Source organism: Octopus bimaculoides, chromosome 16 (assembly GCF_046866305.1).
Source record: "Octopus bimaculoides isolate indiv1 chromosome 16, ASM4686630v1, whole genome shotgun sequence".
Classification (NCBI taxonomy): domain Eukaryota; kingdom Metazoa; phylum Mollusca; class Cephalopoda; order Octopoda; family Octopodidae; genus Octopus; species Octopus bimaculoides.
The window spans coordinates 22,297,665-22,317,979 of NC_142943.1; the positions used below are offsets into that span (position 1 = coordinate 22,297,665).

At 34.9% G+C, this 20,315-nt stretch overlaps 1 protein-coding gene across 12 annotated transcripts in view; it reads left to right on the forward strand.

Moving 5' to 3' along the window:
• The window catches only part of LOC106879509 (methyltransferase-like protein 25B), a 143,372-nt gene that overhangs the window by 112,915 nt on the left and 10,142 nt on the right, over positions 1–20,315 (forward strand). For 10 of the 12 annotated variants that reach the window (XR_016244607.1, XR_016244608.1, XM_052974169.2 and 7 more), the window contains 3 exons: positions 963–1,020; positions 5,186–5,817; positions 11,206–11,342. Coding sequence is in view for 9 of the 12 variants with exons in the window: in XM_052974169.2 (XP_052830129.1) it covers positions 963–1,020; positions 5,186–5,817; positions 11,206–11,342 (827 nt within the window). In the remaining 3 variants the exon portion in view is untranslated. Of the gene's footprint in view, positions 1–962; positions 1,021–5,185; positions 5,818–11,205; positions 11,375–20,315 lie in introns of all 12 variants that reach the window. The other 2 variants (XR_016244609.1, XM_089364261.1) reach the window with 1 other exon arrangement.

A 20,315-nucleotide genomic window follows, 5' to 3' on the forward strand; every position in this document is an offset into this window, starting at 1 on the left:
ATGAGTCCAAAAAGAAATGAGGAATTAGTTATTTTTTCAGATCAGTGCAAAAAGAAGCAAATGTGCTGGGTATCTACCGGATAGTAATAACCTATGAAAATGACTGGTTTTAGAATTGCTTAACTATTTAAAATGGGAAATTAAGTGTAAAAACATATATATATCTTCTTAACTGAAATATTAGGTTTTAGCTAGTTTTAACTGAAATCTGAAAAATTTCAGATCCTATAGCACTTACTTTTGATAATCCACTTGTCACATAAGGAAATATTACATGAATGTTTCTTAAGAACAGAAAAGTTGGAAAAGCTTACCTCCATATACTGAAATCCTTACCAAACTGAAAAACTGATATGAAAATATGATAAATAAAAACACCCAGTTACTCTTTTACTCTTTTACTTGTTTCAGTCATTTTGACTGCGGCCATGCTAGAGCACCGCCTTTAGTCAAGCAAATCGACCCCAGGACTTAATCTTTGTAAGCCTAGTACTTATTCTATCAGTGTCTTTTGCCGAACCGCTAAGTTACGGGGACGTAAGCACACCAGCATCGGTTATCAAGTGATGTTAAGGACACACACACAAACATATACACACGCATGCATATATTCTTTCAGTTTCCGTCTACCAAATCCACTCACAAGGCTTTGGTCGGCCCGAGGCTATAGTAGAAGGCACTTGCCCAAGGTGCCACGCAGTGGGACTGAACCTGGAACCATGTGGTTGGTAAGCAAGCTACTTACCACACAGCCACACCTGCGCCTATCAGTTATTCAATCTTTTGTTCATGGGCTATTAAATCTGTTCAATATACAATTAATATCCATATCTTATTTTGATGTATTCTTTTTTTATATTATTCTTTGCTAAGTTTATTCAAATTTGGAAAAATCTGACTTTTGTGCAAAATAGTCATGTAAATATTTTGTTGTAATTCTTAAAATGGTTTCAATATTTCAGAGACCTCTTTAACATGATGAAAAAAAGAAAGAAAGAAATTCAAGATTCAGAGCAAAAGGTTTGGTTTACAAATTTATACCATTTTTCATTTAACACACATATGCACTTGACTTTATTGCCTGTCTGCATTAAACCTAAATTTTCCTATGAATTAAAAAGTTTGTTTGATAACCTTCTTAAAACTGAAGAGTTAAGGTTTTCAAGTATTATTCACACTATATTGTATTATTTGAGCTCTAATCAAAAACCATTAGGACTGGTGCTGTAAAAAAAAAAAAACTACAACACATATCAGTTCAGGATTTAATCTTCTATGATTTAGTCCCCTTTCGAGGCTGCACATTTTATCCAACATTTCCATTGATGGAAGGATTCCTAGAACTCCTTTTTTGGGATAGCCAGCAACTGCCTGGTCACATTCTCTTGGATTTCCTCAGTATCTTGAAATCTTATTCCTTTCAAGCCTTGGTTTCAGAGTCATAGCCATAGACCCATGATTTGTCACCTGTTACGACCATTTTCAAAGAGTTTTCATCCTTCTCAACACAACGAAGGAGATCCTCTGCAGCTGAAACTTGATCTTTTTGAGACAACACGCTCTACACACTTTACTTCCAAGCACTACTATAAACAATGGAAGTGAGTAAAGATGTTATAACTTAGTGCGCATGTGTGATGGCGCTCAAGGTCAGCCTGTGCCAAGAGGCTTCACTCTACATACTTTAGTTCCATTACCATAGCAACAATATTGATACTTTTTGATCAAACATCATATAATACTTCAAAATAGAAAAACGAAGATGTCAATCCTGGGAAACTCTAAATTTCATGGCCTCAAGGTTTGCTGTATAGCATAGAGAAACCAGTGTCAGAACATGTATAGTTATCACCCAGCTTTACAACTATGTTAATACATATAAATTATAATTGAGAAAACTAACCAAATGAATACATTTTTGTTATGAACAACGATTTCCCAACATTATTTGAGAGCTTAATTCACTCACAAACAAAAGGTAAGGTGAAAAATAATATTCCCTGTGACTTGCATCATGAGTCTCAACACTTTCACACCCTGTCAGTCATCTGTTGTATAAAGGTAATTTTCTTGGTGTGGGAGTAGTGGATTGTTTTGAGTTTCACAGTAAGCTTGATACTAAATGACAACCATAGTTGAAAGTAGTACTCCAAACAACTGCGTACAAATGTCTTTAACAGGCCCAACATTTATTCACTTGATCTAAATGTTTTCAGAATTCATCCTGCTAGTCATCTGCATGTTGTTGTCATCTTGATAACGATGCACTTAAAATGATGTATCCATTATTCATTTAATTCAATTTAGGAATTGCAATTTCTCTTGGTTCTGTCAATCTTGGTTACAATATCTTAGAAAGTAGATAGTGAATTGCTTAAAGGTTTCTGGCATTAAATTTTCTGTTGTTTTCATCAGCTGCTTGTATAGAGTATTGACATCTACAAGATTTTTCATTGCTTTTGGTGTTTAATATCATCAATATAGTGAGTGAGAGTATCAGTTCTTATAACAGGGTGCTATTACAAATATTAATGGCCTCAAGATAGTTCCCTGAGGTAGTCATTTTAGAATTAATGAATCTTTAGAAAATAGTTTTATTGGTTACAGCACTTTCACTTTGTGTCTTAAAAAAAAACAAATAGTGAACACACAACTGTACAGGGATAAAAAACTTGTCATATTATGCCTTTATTCTTTTACTTGTTTTAGTCATTTGACTGTGACCATGCCGGAGACTGTCTTCAAGACGGTTTTTGACCCCAAGAGTTACATATCTTAAGCCCGGTGTTATTTTTGTCAAACTGCTAAGTTATGGGGGTGTAAACACACCAACATTGGTTGTCAAGTGGTGATGGTGGGGAAAACACATACATACTTAGACACACACACACGACAGGCTTCTTTCATTTTCCATTTACCAAATCCATATTATATATATATTGGTATCATCACCATCATTTTCTGTCCACTTTTCCATGCTGTATGCATAGAATGGGTTTCTTAGTGTTTCGTCAATTCACACACAGCAACTGAGAAAACTGGCTAACTTTATTATTGTTGTGTATATTTTCTAATGTGAACTAGGTGCATTTTATCACTCTACTCGCACTACAGAAGTTGTCTTCAGCTAGAATAACAAGTCCTTTCTGTCCTGTATCAGTCCATATTTGGAGTCACTACCTTCCTAGATGGCTAACCTATAATGCAGCTGGCAAAATCCAAATCTTCTGCATATGTTCCATTTTATGGAATGATTTCTCTTTCTATGAATAACCATTTAAAGTCTGTATTGTGTTTTATCATGCCATTGGTACTAGACAATCTATCTGTTGCAGGACTAATGAGTCCCTTCCACCTTCAGTTCTTATTTGAAGCTACAGCCTTACAACAGGACTTTTGAAGACCACGTTTCATTCATATGTTGCCATCGATATAAGGAGGACTGGGGAAGAGTTTGCCAATTGATTGGGGGTGGGGCTGTCCCCATGATGTTAATTAGAGAGGTGTATTGAAGAGTTGTCATGTCTGTTTATGGAGAAAGGTGTATTGGTATATCATCCCATAATGCACTAAAAATTATAGTGTGTATTTACGTGTGTATGTTTGTAGATCATCATTTTATGTTCACTATCCATGCTGGTATGGGTTGGTTGCTCTCCTACAATTGGAATCAGCACATATTTGAGGGAGCTACTCAGCTAGATGAGCCAGGGGATCCTCATTTCCCATGTCAGTTTCAGTTTTTAGCTATGTCATGTTGTAAGCAAGACTGAAGAGTCCTCTCAATCTTACATTTTACAGAATGTACTGGGTGCACTTTTTTGTAGCACTAACACCTTAAAGGTAGCCATGTATTGATTCCATGTCTCCACTCACTCCCCAATCTCTTTACATAGAAACCTACATGATCATCTGATAGAAGCATGAAAGATAGCGATAAGTCATGAAAGGGATAACTGATAGGAGTACTCAATATTCTGCTACATGTAGGTACAGTTATGCCATTGGTATTCAGATTATTCTATCCAATGTAATGTTTGTTTATATTGTTTTGAATTAATCATGCATTATCTCATAATTTTAAGATTTCAATGATGTGATTGTTTAGTTTTAGAATGAAATTGTAGGGTTGTGGGGAGAAGCCAGATCAGGTTAGTTTTAACATAAAACATGTTAAATATTTTAGCTACATATGGCTGGTTTGAATGCTAAAGGGTTAAACTAAAGTGACCAAGAGGAAAAAGCAATGATTGAAGGCAGTATGACCCAGAAGGTAGAGTAGTGACAGGGGAAGAGCTAGGATGTGTCGGTGAAAAGGAGCCAGTGTAATGGCAAGCAGAGTGAATGAAATGATTGGAAGTAGATGAGGTGAGGGTGAAGGGAGAGTGAATTGGCACAATGGTTTCTCTATACATTGTTCTTGAAATGAGTAGGAGAGGTGGAGTGATGAGGATGGTAGTAGGGGGATAAGAGGTAGGTACTCCTCTACCAATAGACTGCATGAATAATCATGAGTTAAATTATAAAGGTAAGGGTACCAAGAAATATATATAATTGCTTTTTGTCTTTTTAAATCACCAATTTATAGTATTGTAGTAGTCATTATTTGTAAGAAGATATTAAGTCATAAGCTCTAGAGTAAATATTTTTTGTTTCACCTGTGTAGCCAGTATTAATTGAAAAAAACATCATCCTAAGAAGTTAATTTAGCTGCTATAATCCACCATAAATACATTTGCTCCCATTAATTTTAGTTTTTGTTTTCATTTTTTCATTTTCTTCTATATTTAAGTGACCTGATCAAAAAAGTAGTTTAATGATTAGAGTTAAACCTTGTTAATTGAAGTTGGTATGAAACTGGATTCATGTTTCATACATGAAATGAGCTCATCATCACCATCATTTTACATTGGTTTTTCCATGTTGGCAAGAGTTGGACAAATCTTTATGCTTTGCCACTGACTGCATTCCCACACTTCACAACCCACCACAGTCCTTTGTCTTGCAACCTGCTGTAGTCTTTTGTCACCTACCATGCATAAAAACAGAAGAAAAAAACAACCAATCCTTTTGTTGTGTATGCCATTACTATTGGCATGTTTTCTTTTATCTTATAAAATAGACTCATCAGAAATAGTATTTCACATGAGCCTATTTCTAAATCCTCTTTTATTTTTATTAACAGTCTGAAGGTACCATTTGTTATAACACAACAGAAAAGAAAACCAATCTTAATCTAAATGATACGTCAAATCATGCTACATCACTACCTTACCATGTGATTCATCAAGTTGTTAATAATATTTCTCCAAAAGATTTCCTGGAAATGCTAAAAATGCCAAGAACTTGTGAATTTGATTCCAGTCAAAAAGTTAATTTATTTGATACTTTTCAGCCTTTTTGTTTAAGCAACACTAATTCTGGAGAACATTACACCTCAAAAGAAAACAGTACTGTCAATTTTCATTTAAATTATGGAAGTATGAAAGAAAAAGATATTTTACCATCACCTTACAAACAGTCTTCAAATTACAGGCAAATCCGGAGAACATGTTCAGAATCTAACTTGAGCCACTCAGTGACAACATTTAAAGAAAATTCTGTAAGATTTTGCACTAAATCTTCAAATTCTCTCAATTTATTTGATGAGAAATTAATACTGAAAAAACCAAGTGTCTTTGCCAATCAGCTTGTTTTGTGTGGATTGCATGCCTGTGGGGACTTAACAACCACTCTGATTCAAATGTTTACCCAGAATCAAGATATTTCTGCACTAGCTGTTGTTGGTTGTTGCTATATGAAGCTCTCTACATCCAGGTAATGAAAATAATTATCATATTTCATTTCAAAGCTATTCTAATTGATAATATATATCATTAATTAAATATTTTTACAAGTTTGGTATCAGTATCTCTTTCTACAAATACAGTTAAGATTTCTTTTCAGTTTTCTGCTTCTATTACTGAAATTGTAATGTATTACAGTCAAATCAAGATATGATTTCAGAAACTTTTGGCTTTAACCTTTCTGTAATTTATGCTTTTCCTGATAATTTTATTGTTGTTGAGGAACTCCAATTGATTAAGTAACTGCTTGAACATATCTGGTATGCTCTGTTTTCTATTTTCCCAATGTACTACTTTATACATGTTGCATGCAACATATCTATGCCTGGTGGTTTTTGGTAGGGATTACAGCAGTAACAAACATTTATTTGGCATGTAATATTTTTAGTCTGTCAGAGTTTAGTAAAGGAGGTTGGTTACCAAACACAGTTAATAATTAAAATTACCAAACTAATTAGTTCTATATTTCATTATTGTTTTTAGTCATTATTGCATTTCAATTGGTCCATTTTCTGATTATCTTTAGATCCCCTATCTTTACATTGTCTCTAACACAGTCAATGTGTCACTGTTCTCTAACAATTATTTGTTGAGCCAACTTGCTGGTAATACTAGCTAAATCCTCCCCAAACCATTTTCTACTGGCTTAGGGTGAGAAAAAAAAAGGATGACTATAACTGGAAACCAAAATGACCATAGTTGAAATACTGATTCAAATATCTTTAAATATACTTTTGGTGAAATGATTAGGCATTCACCACCTCTTAAAAGCATTTATATAGCCAAATGATCTAATGCAGGACCCCTCTGCTCCTAGAATATATGCAGGATGGACCAGACCACATGAATAGACACATAAGATATATAAAGACCATGATCTCTTTCATAGATATCACAAGAAACATCTAAAGAGAATTAGGTGTCAACAAGAGAAAAAAAATACTAGCATTTAAAATAGAAAACTAGCAACACAAAAAATGTTAGCATAATAAATACCAGCAGGACCTGTAGAAATTTCATGATGTAAGTCAGCATGTTTGAAAATATGTCAATATTAAACACAAGCAAGAAATTTCAAAATATTCATCTGAAATCCTTTTGCTGTCCAGCCACCACCAAGAGTCACTCCAAGTTATTTACCATTTGAGATTATTTTCATTTCTTTTCATTTCATTTCATCTCAGTTCAGCTGCTTATTTATTTGTATATCTATTAATAGATCTCTCTCTCTCTCTCTCTTGCTCTGCATATCTATCGATATATCTGTAGACTTCTCTGTGTATCTACCTACCACCCATCCATTCATTCACTCTTTTATTCATCCTCTCATTTCCTGTCTGTTGATGTATGTATCTGTCTACTCTCATAAAACCGATAAGCATTTAAACTTAATGACAAAGAAAAGATAACTGGTGCCCCAGCATGGCTGCAGCCTTTGGTCTGGAACACATAAAATATAAAATTGTAACATCTACAGCTCTTTGCTAACTAAGATTATTTGACTTTAATTTGTTATTAATATATCTTTTGATGCATAAATTTTTAGATCTTCATGATATTGTTTCGTTATATTAAACACTTCGATTGTGCCTATGATTTGAAGGCACAAATGTAGAATAACATAGACCTTCTCCCTTTTTCTCTTTCTATATATATCTTTCTGTATTGAAGTTATTACCTCCTTTGGTGTAACACATGGACATAACAGTCAGACTGCTGGAACAAACAGAATTATATTATAATAATGTTGAGAGAGGCAAGCATCTTTGCAGATCAACTTGTTTTGTGAGGATTGCATGCTTGTGATGTACATACTATGACCAATATTACTAATTGTCCCTTCAGGTTACTCATTCCAGCTACATCACCTCAGTACACTTCAAAATATTATCATTGGAGGAAATTACAACTCACACAACAAAAGACTATATACAAAAACCAATACAGATAGCATGAGAAAAAAAATACAAAATAGTAACTCTTTTGATAATAAGTGAAAATGTAGGTTTTTTGGTGTGTATATGTTATTTTCTTTATCACTCTGTTACTTACACTCTATTATTTTCTGCCTACCCAATAACAGAATTCTAAAAACTTCAAGAAATAGCACAAAAAGTGTAACTGTCTAACTACCTCTCAATTCTCCAAGTTTATGCAATGTACAGTTAAACCAAACAAAATTGTTGTTTCTCAAATACAATACCACAAAGTCTAATTCTCTTGCTCATTATTTCAGAATAAATTTCCTTTACATCTCATACCAACACATCCTCATATCACACAAAGTTAACTGCAATAGCTTCTCTGAACACATCACTTTCTGTTCCACTTAATTCTCATAACCACATGACAAAACAGTTCTCAATTCATTCCTGTCTCTTGACCACCTGCTCAACATTATATTTCACTTATATACCAATGAACAAACAACATTTCAACAAGCATCAAAACAGTCTGAAATAGAATTACAATTTGTCGAATTCATCATCATCATCATTTAACGTCCATTTTCTGTGCTGGTATGGGTTGAACGGTTTTACAGGAGCTGACTAGCTGAAGGGCTGTTCAGGCTCCATATCTGTTTTGGCATGATTTCTACAGTTCGATGCCCTTCCTAACTCCAACCACTTTACAGAGTGTACTGGATGCTTTTACGCAGCACCAGTATGAGTGCTTTTTACATGGCACCAGCACTCACAAGCCTGTAAGATTAGGGATGCTTAACTGGAGAGGGTTGCAAGAGATGAGCATATATGCAAGGGCAACCATGCTTCTACTTGGTTTGATAGGTCTGTTCAAGCTCAGCAAACCATCAGGTGTCTCTGTCCTCTGTCATCCCCTCTATGAATCCCAATGTTTGTAGATCCTTTCTCCCTACTTCATCTCACGTCTTCCTGATTCTACCCCTTCTACATGTTCCCTCTACAATTAGAGATCAGCACCTCTGGATGCAACTGTCCTCATTCATACACATTACATGGCCATACCAGTGCAGTCTTCTCTCTTGCACACTACATCTGATGCTAACACCATAATTACTAGCATAGATATCACTGTTCATACATTCACCTGAATAATCATGGAAGTATTCAAAAAAACATATTTCACAAGAAGTTGTGGTGGCAATGCAGAGCCAAGGAGAGGTAATGTCGCATAAGAAGTTGTGGCGTCAATGCTGCTGCCGGTTACTTGGTACAGGAATTCTCGCAGGTTGTATTCGCTGTTAACCATGGTGAAACAATTCACAAACAGTGTTGAAAGAAGCTGTACGAGTGCTGTTGGTGATGTGTACATTGAGAAATTGGTGTAGTCAAGAAGATGATGGTAGCGACGAAGATAGAGTTTGCAGTAAGCTGTTGGTCGAATGTTGAATCTCCATGAAGCTGCTGTTGTCATCACTGGAACTGGCTGTGTGCTCTGTGGCCAGCAGCTAGCCCTCAGTAGGTGTGGAGCTGAAAGGACTGACAAAACTGTGACAGTGAAAAGCTAGCTATTTATATCATTCTGTCAGCTCAACTGGGGTTCAGAAAAGACTGTCTCACGTGACCTTATCTGAAGGCTGGTTGGGTTGCATCTTGGCACGCAATAGAACAAGAGACAATCAGAATGGTGGACACAACAGAGTCCAAAAGTGCAGCCGAAGGTTAGCTGTTATCCACTACATCCGTATCCATGTATATATAACAGAGAGAGAGAGAAACATGCTACATAAGTAACAATGGAACTAATTGGTTTCATTGTTTTCCCAAGTAGCTGAAAAATTCTTCATTAGTCCTAATTTGATAGCAATAGTAAATGTATGTGAATAATATATTGTACATGTTTATTCATACTGATGTTGTGTTGATACTCTAGTAATAAAACTATGAACAGTCTTCAATACTACATGCCTATCATAATAGATGTCTCTTAGTCTCAAACATAATAAAACATCAACTAAAAAAAAGCAAAAACTCCTTATTGATGTACTTATTTTTGCCATACCTTGCTCATTCAAACATTACAAAGAGATGCTTCAACACAATAATCTTCAGTCTTTTCTTCCTTGTGGAATATGTCAATGATGATCTTCTGGACGTCCATTAGATCAAAAATCTTGCCTGTAATTTGAGTACCAGTCTTTTTATAAAAAGAATATTATAAAAGTTATATAAAATATTGACTGAAGGAGTATTGTTCAAATGTATTAGGCAATGTTATTGTAAAATATTAAGATAACCGGAATTTACATATTTGCCTGTACTTTTACACTTGTTAGCTTGATCATTCTAGAATTTAATGGAATTGTTCACAAACTGAATTAAAGTACTGCTGCCACATCTATTGTGCATTAGAATAATAACTTTTTTGAATATTCATTCTATTCCCTTGATATTTCTTCATTTTTGTATGACTCTCAATATGCCTTGAAGTAGTCTATCATTGCAGTGTTGGGCTCTGCATTCATTTGAAATATCTTTTCATGTCACCCATACTTCTATACCATAACCAGTTGTAATTTCAGAACCTAATGGGATTGTAATTTTGGGGCTTTGACAATGCAAATTTTAGAAAATTACAGTTTATTCTAATATAATAGCTTATTCTAATGTGAGAAAAAATCTTACATTGGATCTTGAAGTGCACTGATTGAAAGAAATTTTAATATTCCACCAATATATAATTTAATTCTGCTCTCCATCAAATGATGGATTCCTGTACTTTTATTATTTGTGAATAGTTTCAGTTTTACAGTTCTATATTTAAGAGATGAGGAATTATGTACATTATTTACATTTGACGGATATTTTGTCCACATCTTGTTTGTTGTTAACACAATGTTTCGGCTGATATACCCTCCAGCCTTCATCAGGTGTCTTGGGGAAATTTCGAATCTGGATTCTCATTCCCAAGGTATTTTTCAATGTTATTATTATAATTATTCAGGTCACTGCTTGGAATCGAACTCGGAACCTTGGAGTTAAAGGTGCGGGCTATTAACCCCAAGATTCCGAGTTTGATTCCAGGCAGTGACCTTAATAATAATAATATCATCAAATACCTTAGGAATGAGAACCCAGGTTCAAAATTTCCCCAAGACACCTGATGAAGGCAGGAGGGTATATCAGCCGAAACGTTGTGTTAACAACAAACAAGATGTGGACAAATATCCATCAAATGTAAATAAAGTTTCAATTTTTATTATTACATTTTTCTTTCATAGAATAGCAAAATCTCTTTAATTTACATTATTAAACACAAAACAGTTTGTGACTTTTACTTTGTTCTCTTCAGAAAATCTAAACTTTTTGCCATTGTTTAGTATTTTATCAAACAGTAATTATTGTTTTTTTTTTTTGTTTCTCTTTTTTTTCAATAGCAATTGTTCATTATCTAATAATGCCAGCTGGGGTTATCCTATGAGTCAACATTTACAAACATTACAGCATCGTTTGACATATGAAGCTAGAGAGTTGGCCTGCCATTTTGTTGATGCATATCATAAAAGATTACTTGGTAAACCACCACCACCAAATTCATTTTAATAAGTAACTTAATATTGCAAAATTTTTCTCTATTTCATTTTACTTATATTTCAGGAACATCACTTTTTCAGGTTGGTTATTGACTACTAATATTAGATTATAAAATTACAAGACAGGGAATTGAAAAGTATTGCATATGTAATTTACTGAGTAGTAAATATATTTTTTAACCCCCCCCCCCCCTCTCTCTCTCTCTCTCTCATTATTACTCTTCTGGTGCTCTTCACTTCCCCTTTTTCCGCTCCACTGTCAGTAATCTCCCCTCCTCTACCTCCCCAACCCATATCATTGGCCATCCTTATCCACCACTCAGCCTTATCCAACTTCTGCAGTTGTCGCCTACTCTTCCCTACCTCCTCTGCTTATTCCTCAACATTTATTCTTCATTATATTCACTCTCACCTATTCTCCGTCCCTAATCATCTCTCACTTTCTCATATACTGTTGCAACCTTTACCCATCCACACACCTTGTTCTCCTACTTCTACTCACTTTGGATCTTGAGGGTACACCCTGGCACCTCCCTGTTTGTCTCTGTGTTCCTTTCTGTCGAAGAGCATAGGCTCGAAACGTAAAAGACTTTCTCACTTCCTGTTTGTTGTTTACACACCCATCTTTGTTTTTTGTTTTTTTTGTAAATTCTCATTTATAGTAAATATATTTGGATAATTAATATATTGTACATGTTTTTATTCATATTGATGTTGTATTGGTACTCTAGTAATAAAACTATGAACAGTCTTCAATATTACACACCTTGTGGAATATCTCAATGAGGGTCTTTTGGACAACCATTAGATCACTGATATTTTATTTCTTTCCAGCTCCAACCCAGTGTATGTATGTATGTATGTATGTATGTATGTATATATATATATATATATATATATAATGGATAATAAAACAAATGGTTTACACCTGGTAGCTTACTGGTAAAGCATGGTCACTTTCAGAGTGATCGTTAGGTACATAACAAATGAAAGACAGAAAATGGAATATTCGAGAATTTATTATTAATCATGACAATTGTTTCGACACATCTAGCATCGATTCCTCTTGGGTGGGACACTCAACGACAGGTTCAAGAGCATCCGATGGTGCAGATGTATCTTGTCAGGTGCTAAATAAATAAAAACAACTCGTTAAAATGACTGTTCCATAATGTAACTTTCCGTTTTGTAGAGAAAAATAGCCAGATGGCTGAAAAATCTTCATATATATAGAAGATCAAAGATAAAATTGCAGATGACAAAGAGAGAAACAAACATGTAGTCCAGCGAGAAAAGTATTGAAAATAACTGTTAACAGATATGGACAAGCTACATGGCACAAGTACACACACTCATACAAGCATCAGCAAAAATGTGAACATATGCACATGCGAGGTTTGGTGAACTCATGATCACAAAGCGAGTTATTTATTTATTTGCTGTTTATAAGAATGGGGAGGTTAAACATAAACTTAAGTCATCCATACATTAAATTAAATTAAATTAAATTAAGTTAATGGTTACTCAAAATTCATTCTCCCTGCATTGTGCAAAAGTACATTTATATGCGTGTAGGCATCTCAATAGACGTTCAGAAATTCCATTAATTATCTTCTCGTTGGTCCACAGAATAGACAGGGATGCCTCAGAGCAGAGACGGTATCTCCTGGAAATTATATTGTATGGTTTTGCATGTTTAACTATACTAATATATAATTATATAATATAATTAAATTAAATAGTGCAGATAAACCCCACCAACATGCTAGAAACAGACGCCAAATGGCTTTAAAAACCACAACTGCACTCCATTAGTACAGGTTGTGAAAGGTCTTGGCATCTGTCTGCTTATAACCTGTGCTAACAGATGTGATTTTTAGAGCCATTTGGTGTCTATTTCTAGCATGGTGGTGGGGTTTGTCCACACCCTTTAATATAATTATATATTTGTGTGTGTGTGTGTGTGTGTGTATATATATATATATATATATATATATATATATATATATATATATATATATAAAGGTAAAGGAACTAACTGTGAAGCCTGTTGAAAGAGAGACCAATATCAAAAATGCATGTAGAAAAGAAACAAAAAGGGAGAGAAATAGATACAGAAACAAGACATTACATGAAGCATGTACCATTTGTAAATTTCATGTTAAAGATATCTGCTGGCATGGTGAGATGGCAAAACACTCCAACAAGGTAAGACAACACCATACTTGGAGGAACTCTAACCACACTATAGGCCTGCAACAAAGACCAAAAAACTGTATGTGGATGCAATGTGAGCTGCAACCATCAAGCAACAAAATTTTTCAGGTGTGGCAAAGCTGGCAATCACATCAATTCTTTTAATAAATATAAGAGGCCTCCTACAAAACACCAGCGATCAAAAAATTGCATGCCTGAGGGATCTTTCTGCATGCAATCAAGCAATATGCATTGCACTTACACAGACACATCTCTCTGCAGATATAAATGATACAAAAATACATATGCCAATGTATACTGTGTTCCATGCAGATAAAAGAGAAGTCATAGTGTAGTTGCAAGTGGGCAAGCCTAAAGAATTCTTCAACACTGCGGACCTACATAGGAAAAAGACAACCATCAATTGCATTAACATAAAAAAGGAAGATGTAATATTGTCATCAGGGAAATGTAGTTTATGATAGTTCTCGTGTCTAATGATATTATTTCCATCATTTCTTATTTCAGTATTGGGTTTAGCTTGGTCATAAGGTAGGTTTAGGATACTGGTGTTAGTAATAGAATTAGGGTGGGAGGTGTAAGGGTCAATATTGGTGAGGAGGTTTAAGGGTGTTCTAGAGTTATGTTTGGAGTTTAAGGAATTAAACCATTGGATGGCCTCAGTAGATTTAGTCCACAGGTTTAGTGTAGATTTAGTATGGAATCCTACCTAATATAACTTCACTGATCCTACCTATATCAGAGTGTGAAGGGTAGATGAGGTGAATGGAAGGGTTTGTGGCAATTTGTTTTTTTTTGTGGTCCTTTAAGCTAATATGGGGTGGGCAAAGTAAGAAAGGTTCAGTTCTATATTCCTGACATTCTTTTTCAAAAATTTGTTGAAATCTTTAAAAGTAAGCCTTGAAGGTTACTCCTTCTTTGGGGTCATATTTGAATTTGCTACATGGTCACAGTTATCAACTTCATTAGTTGTAATATTTGCTGCTGCAATCCTTGTTGTTGTTCCTTGAATTGTTGTTGCTGCTTTTGCAACTTAACTACCCCAGCTAGAAAGTCTTCCATATTTTATGATTTTCTTAAGTTTGCACCACAAGATTTTAGTTTCTTTTTTATCGAGTTATTTAATTTTCCATGTGAATTAGTTTAAACTCTCCGCGTAAATGTTTTTTCCTTTTCACTCTGCGAAAATTTGCTTTTCCTTGTCACCACTGTTGTAAAGTGAGTTCCTCCCACTGGTGTGATGTGTGGCTGCCATTGTACTGTAGTTGCTGTTTTACGCTAGTAGTCACAATAATTACTAATCATCAGATACTATTGTATCTCTTTGTACCAGAATAGTAATACACTAATTTCTGTCTTACTTTCACAGATAGCTCCACAAGACACTGAGTAGAGCTGTTGACTCTCAACCCTCTCTTGACAACCAGCTACTGGTCTATTTATAATTGCTGGCTCCTACTACTTTTTACTGGGAAGGGTATATAGTTTTACTATGCAACAGCTAGGTAACCAGGTATCTCCTTTACATCAGCACGTGTGTTTTTGTTCTCTTTCTTGTTACCTCTCTCTCTCTCTCTCTCTCTCTCTCTCTCTCTCTCTCTTTGGCCAACTAACCATGTACCTCCTCTATAGCAAGACACCTGTTTCTGCCTCTCTGTCTCTCTGTCACACTTTTACCTTTCATTATCTGACACATCATCTCCTCTAATGTCCTCTCCCCTGCTAGTGCAGCTGCTTTGTAAAATGCATCCAATCCACACTGAGAAGTGGTTGGCACTTGGAGGGGCATCCAACTGTAAAAACCATGCCAAAACTTACCTTGCCTGTGCTGGTGCCATGTAAAAAACACTCAGTCCACTCTGTAGGGTGGTTAGTATTAGGAAGGGCATCCAGCTGTAAAAACCAGGCCAAAACAGACACAGTAGCCTGGAGTAGTCTTCTACCTGGCCAGCTCCTGTCAAACCATCCAACCTATGTGAGCATGGAAGGCAGACTTTAAACAATGATAATGAGGAGGATATATCCACACACACACACAGAGGCATGCACAAGCATCTTGTGCAAGTGCCTTCTACTATATCCTAGTAGCAACCAAAGCCTTGTGAGAAGAATAGGTAGACAAACTGAAAGAAGACCACCATTTTGTATCTGTGTACATATGCACACACACACACACACACATGCTTTTATATATTTGTGTGTGTGTGTATGCATGCATGTATATATATATATGTATATATGTATGGTATATATGCCTGTATATGTGTGTGTGGTGTGTTTTACTGTTTCCTTGCCTTGACATATATATATATTTTAATATTTCACTTAGGCATTGTAATACTAATAACCTGGTGTTAGAACTCGCTTCAAATGAAGTGTCAGTTATGTACAGACTGTAATAAGAAATTGGGTTGACAGAGGAATAAACAATTATGAACTTCATTTGTTTACAGTTGTTTCTGCTATAATATGCAATGTACTCATAGTTGAGTGCTCAAGTTTCACCCTATAGCTTCATTGGTGCTTCAGATGTGAAACAGCTTTCAGCTGATGAAGTTCATAATTGTTTATTCTTTTGTCATCCCATTTTCTTTTATATATATATATATGTATACACACACACACACACACACACACACACACACACACACACACACGAGGGGTGCTGAAAAGTTCCTGGCTTTAAGGGTATTGTGAAAAGCCTGGTTGCTTAGAAAAATTGAAGGATTGCTGCAATAAGTGTGTGAAACTGAGAAGGGAATATGTTGAATAAAAACATAATATTTTCAATATTTTCAAACAAGATGTTACAACTGTATCTGGTTCTCTGACTGCTGACATTTAGCAGTGGTTTCTTTCATTGTTTTGACACACCATTTTCTATCATTAATAAAACTGTCAGCATTTTTGATGACAAGGGTATGTGTTGTGATGAAATCCTGACACCCCTGTGGGATAGCAAGTGAATTGTCCTAAACCTTATAAAGGCTCAGACAGTGCAATGTACAGTGTGGTGTGTGTAGTTGCATTTGTGAAGGCAGTCGTAGAGGTCATTGAGAAGAGACATAAGTTTATGTGTTTGTTACTGATTTAGTTTTTGTAGTGTTATAACACTGTTACAGTGTAGTTTATATCCAAACTCAAGGATATAACAGTGGTGATGAGGCATTCAAAGCTCACTGAGGATGTTCTTAGCATGGAAGACCTATTAGCTTCTGGGATACAGTTGCAACTACAACAAGAACAAACAGCAACTACAACAGAAATAGCAACAACAGATACAACATCAACTACAACAACAACAGCATAATCAACAGTTGTTGGAATTATTGTTGCAGTTCAAAAACATTTCAGGTTCGTTTTCAGCAGACGGGGTTGCTAATTCAATTGAAGAATGCCAAAGGATTATAAATTTATGACAGGACACAGAAAAAAATTGAAAAAGATTTTTCAAATATACATACTTGTCAGCCTGTAACAGATAAGAAATAAGAAAAACAACAGTCAAGACCCTATGAGTGTGGAGAAATACATCTTAAAAGAGAAATACATTTTAAAAGAAACTGTCCTTTTAAAAATCTAAAATGTTTGGGATGTGGGAAAATTGGACATAAGAATTTACATTGCTTGGTGAAACAAAAAAGGTCGAAGGAAAAAATTTCAAGAAAAAATGTATTGTCAACACAAATGCAAAGCAAGGCACAAAAAAGAAAATTTATTTCTATAAAAATAAATATTGTGAATATGAGACTACAGTTAGACACAGGTAGTTATATCACGATAATTGATGATACATGGAGAAAAATAGGAAAGCCTACTTTGAAAAAAGCTTAGAAAATTGTGTGAGATATTTCAGGGAAACAATTGTGATTTGGGGGCATAATGATAAGTGAGGTGACATTTCATGGAAAAACTTTGAAAACCAAAGTTTTTGAATTAAAAAATAGGACAAACCTGTTTAGCACAGACTGGATGGAACTATTTAATTTATGGGACCTCTCCATAAATATTTTTTGTAATAATGTAAACGGTGCTTATGCCAGTTCAAATAAGGCGTCGGAGGATTTAAAAAAGAAATTAAAAAAGATTTTTCCTGATGTTTTTTCTGCAGAATTAGGTAGGTGCACCAAGACAAAAGTAAAATTTCAAGTGAAAGAAAATGCTGCATTGGTATTCAAACCGAAGTGAGCTGTACTTTTCATGGTGTTGAATTAAGTCAACGAGGAATTTGATAGCCTTGAAAAGCTTGGAGTTATAGAAAAAATTGATTATTCAGAACAGGCATCACCAACTGTTTATGTAAAGAAAAAAATAATAAAATACAAGTATGTGTAGGCTTGAATGATTGTTTGATGACATACAATTACTCATTACCAAATCTGGAGGAAATTTTTGCGAAACTCAATGGAGAAAAACTATTTTCAGAGTTGGACTTGTCGAAGGCATACTTACAGTTACAAGTCAAGGAGGAATGTTCAAAATTATTGACGATAAACGCCCATAAAGGTTTATATAAATTCAATCGACTTCCTTTTGGGATAAAGGTGGCACCTAGTATTTTCCAATAGGTGATGGATACAATGCTTGCGGATACAGATTTTGATAACATACTCATGGATGACATACTCATAAAAAGTGAGTCTCAAGGCCAGCATGAGGAACATGTTAAAAAGGTCTTTGAAAGAATAAAGGAGTATGAATCTAAACTTAGCATAGAAAAATGTGAAATTTTCATGCCAGAAATAAAGTATCTAGGGCAAGTTATTGATAAAAATGGTCACAGGCCAGATCCTTCGAGATCAACTGCAATAAAAAATATGTCTCCCCCGAAAAATATTACGATATTACAAGCGTTCTTGGGGCTTGCAAACTATTACCAAACATATATATCAAATATGCATGAGCTTAGAGCACCCCTAAACAACCTATTGAAAAAAGACGTTAAATGGTATTGGTCAGATGGATGCCAAAAAGTGGTCAAAGAAATTAAAGAAGTTTTAACATTGGAACTGTCATTATTGCACTTTGATCCAAATTTAAAAATAGTAGTAGCATCAGTTGCTAGCGAAAGTGGTATAGGAGCAGTAATTTTACACAAGTATGAAAATGGTAGACTAATACCTATCGCTCATGCTTCACGTTCATTGTTGACAGCTCAAAAAAACTACAGCCAAATTGAGAAACCATTATTTTTACAGTGAAAAAATTTCACAAATTCATACATGGAAAGAAATTCAGTCTGCAGGTCAATTTACAGATTGATAAAGGGTATCCCCACACATACAGCCAACTGATTGCAGTGCTAGGGGACAATCCTGCTAAATTATGACTTTAAGATGGAATTTCTACCATCGTAAAAACTGGGACATGTGGATGGGCTGTCAAGATTGATACCTAAATACAATGAACCATTAGAGAACACAGTAATAGCAGCATTAAAAGCTGAAATCAAAGCAAACTGCCTGCCACTTTAGAGGAAATAAAAATTAAAGCAGAGAAGGATGTGTTCATTATAAAAATGAAAAAAATAATGAAGTCAGAAACGAATACAAAAACTCATGTAACCGAGTGTAACACAGTTTTGAAATGATATTCAATATGTGATGACGTACTTATCTATGCTCAGAGGGTTGTAATACTTGTTTCTTTGCAAAATCATATGCTAAAAGAATTCCACATGGGACATCCAGGAATCACAAGAATGAAAGTGCTGATGAGGAGCTACGTTTACTGGCCGAATATGAATCAGGATATTGAAAAATTGGTGAAAGCCTACAAGGATTGTGCTCTGGCAGCAAAAGTGCCACCTATAAAAATTCAGCCTTGGCCCAAGACTGACATACCTTGGTCCAGATTACACATAGACTTCGCAGGACTGTTATATGGAGGGTATTATCTTAATAATTTTGCATTGTTACATGAAATGCCCGGAAATATGTAAATGCAGGAAGCCAACCTCAAAAGTAACGATGAAATTTCTGAACGAAGTTTTTGCATGATATGGCATCCCAAACACTATAGTGTCTGATAACAGAACACAGTTTATGTTGAAGGAATTTTAAAACTTTTGCAAAATGCATGCATGGAGCATATTACTACTCGCCATACCATCTGAGATTGAATGAACTAGTGGAACGTTTTGTAGACATGTTTAAAAGGCGCTGAAAAAAATCTACGGAGCTACTAACTGATACTGCATTGGCACAATTCTTAAATGTCTACTGAATAACACCTAACCCCCACACCACTTCAGGTATGTCATCAGCTGAACTAATGTTCGCCAGGAAAGTCAGGTCAGTGTTTGACAAATTACTACTGGAAAGAAAAGAAAAAATGGAGAGAAACACCAAAAATACGATGAAATACATCAAAATCGGTGACAAGGTGTTTTTTTTAAATATACAGAAATACAAAGGAAAGTTGAGGATAAGGTATAATAAGTAAATGTTTACGAAAAGTAATGTAAATGGTAAATGGTCATACATGGGAACACAAGAGACACCACCTAAACCAACTGGAAAAATGGTTTACAGAAGAAAGAACAAGACATGAAGAGTCAATGGAATTTCTTTATGACATTTTTGATGTCCCTGTACCTCAAGGAATAGTCAAACCGAGTATATCAACTAGGAAAAGAAAACAAAGAGAAATTTTGCAAGTAGAGCCAAAACGAAAAAAATATTCCAATTTTTTTCCCAATGAATTAAGTAAAAAAAAAAGTTGGGGTGGTAATAAAT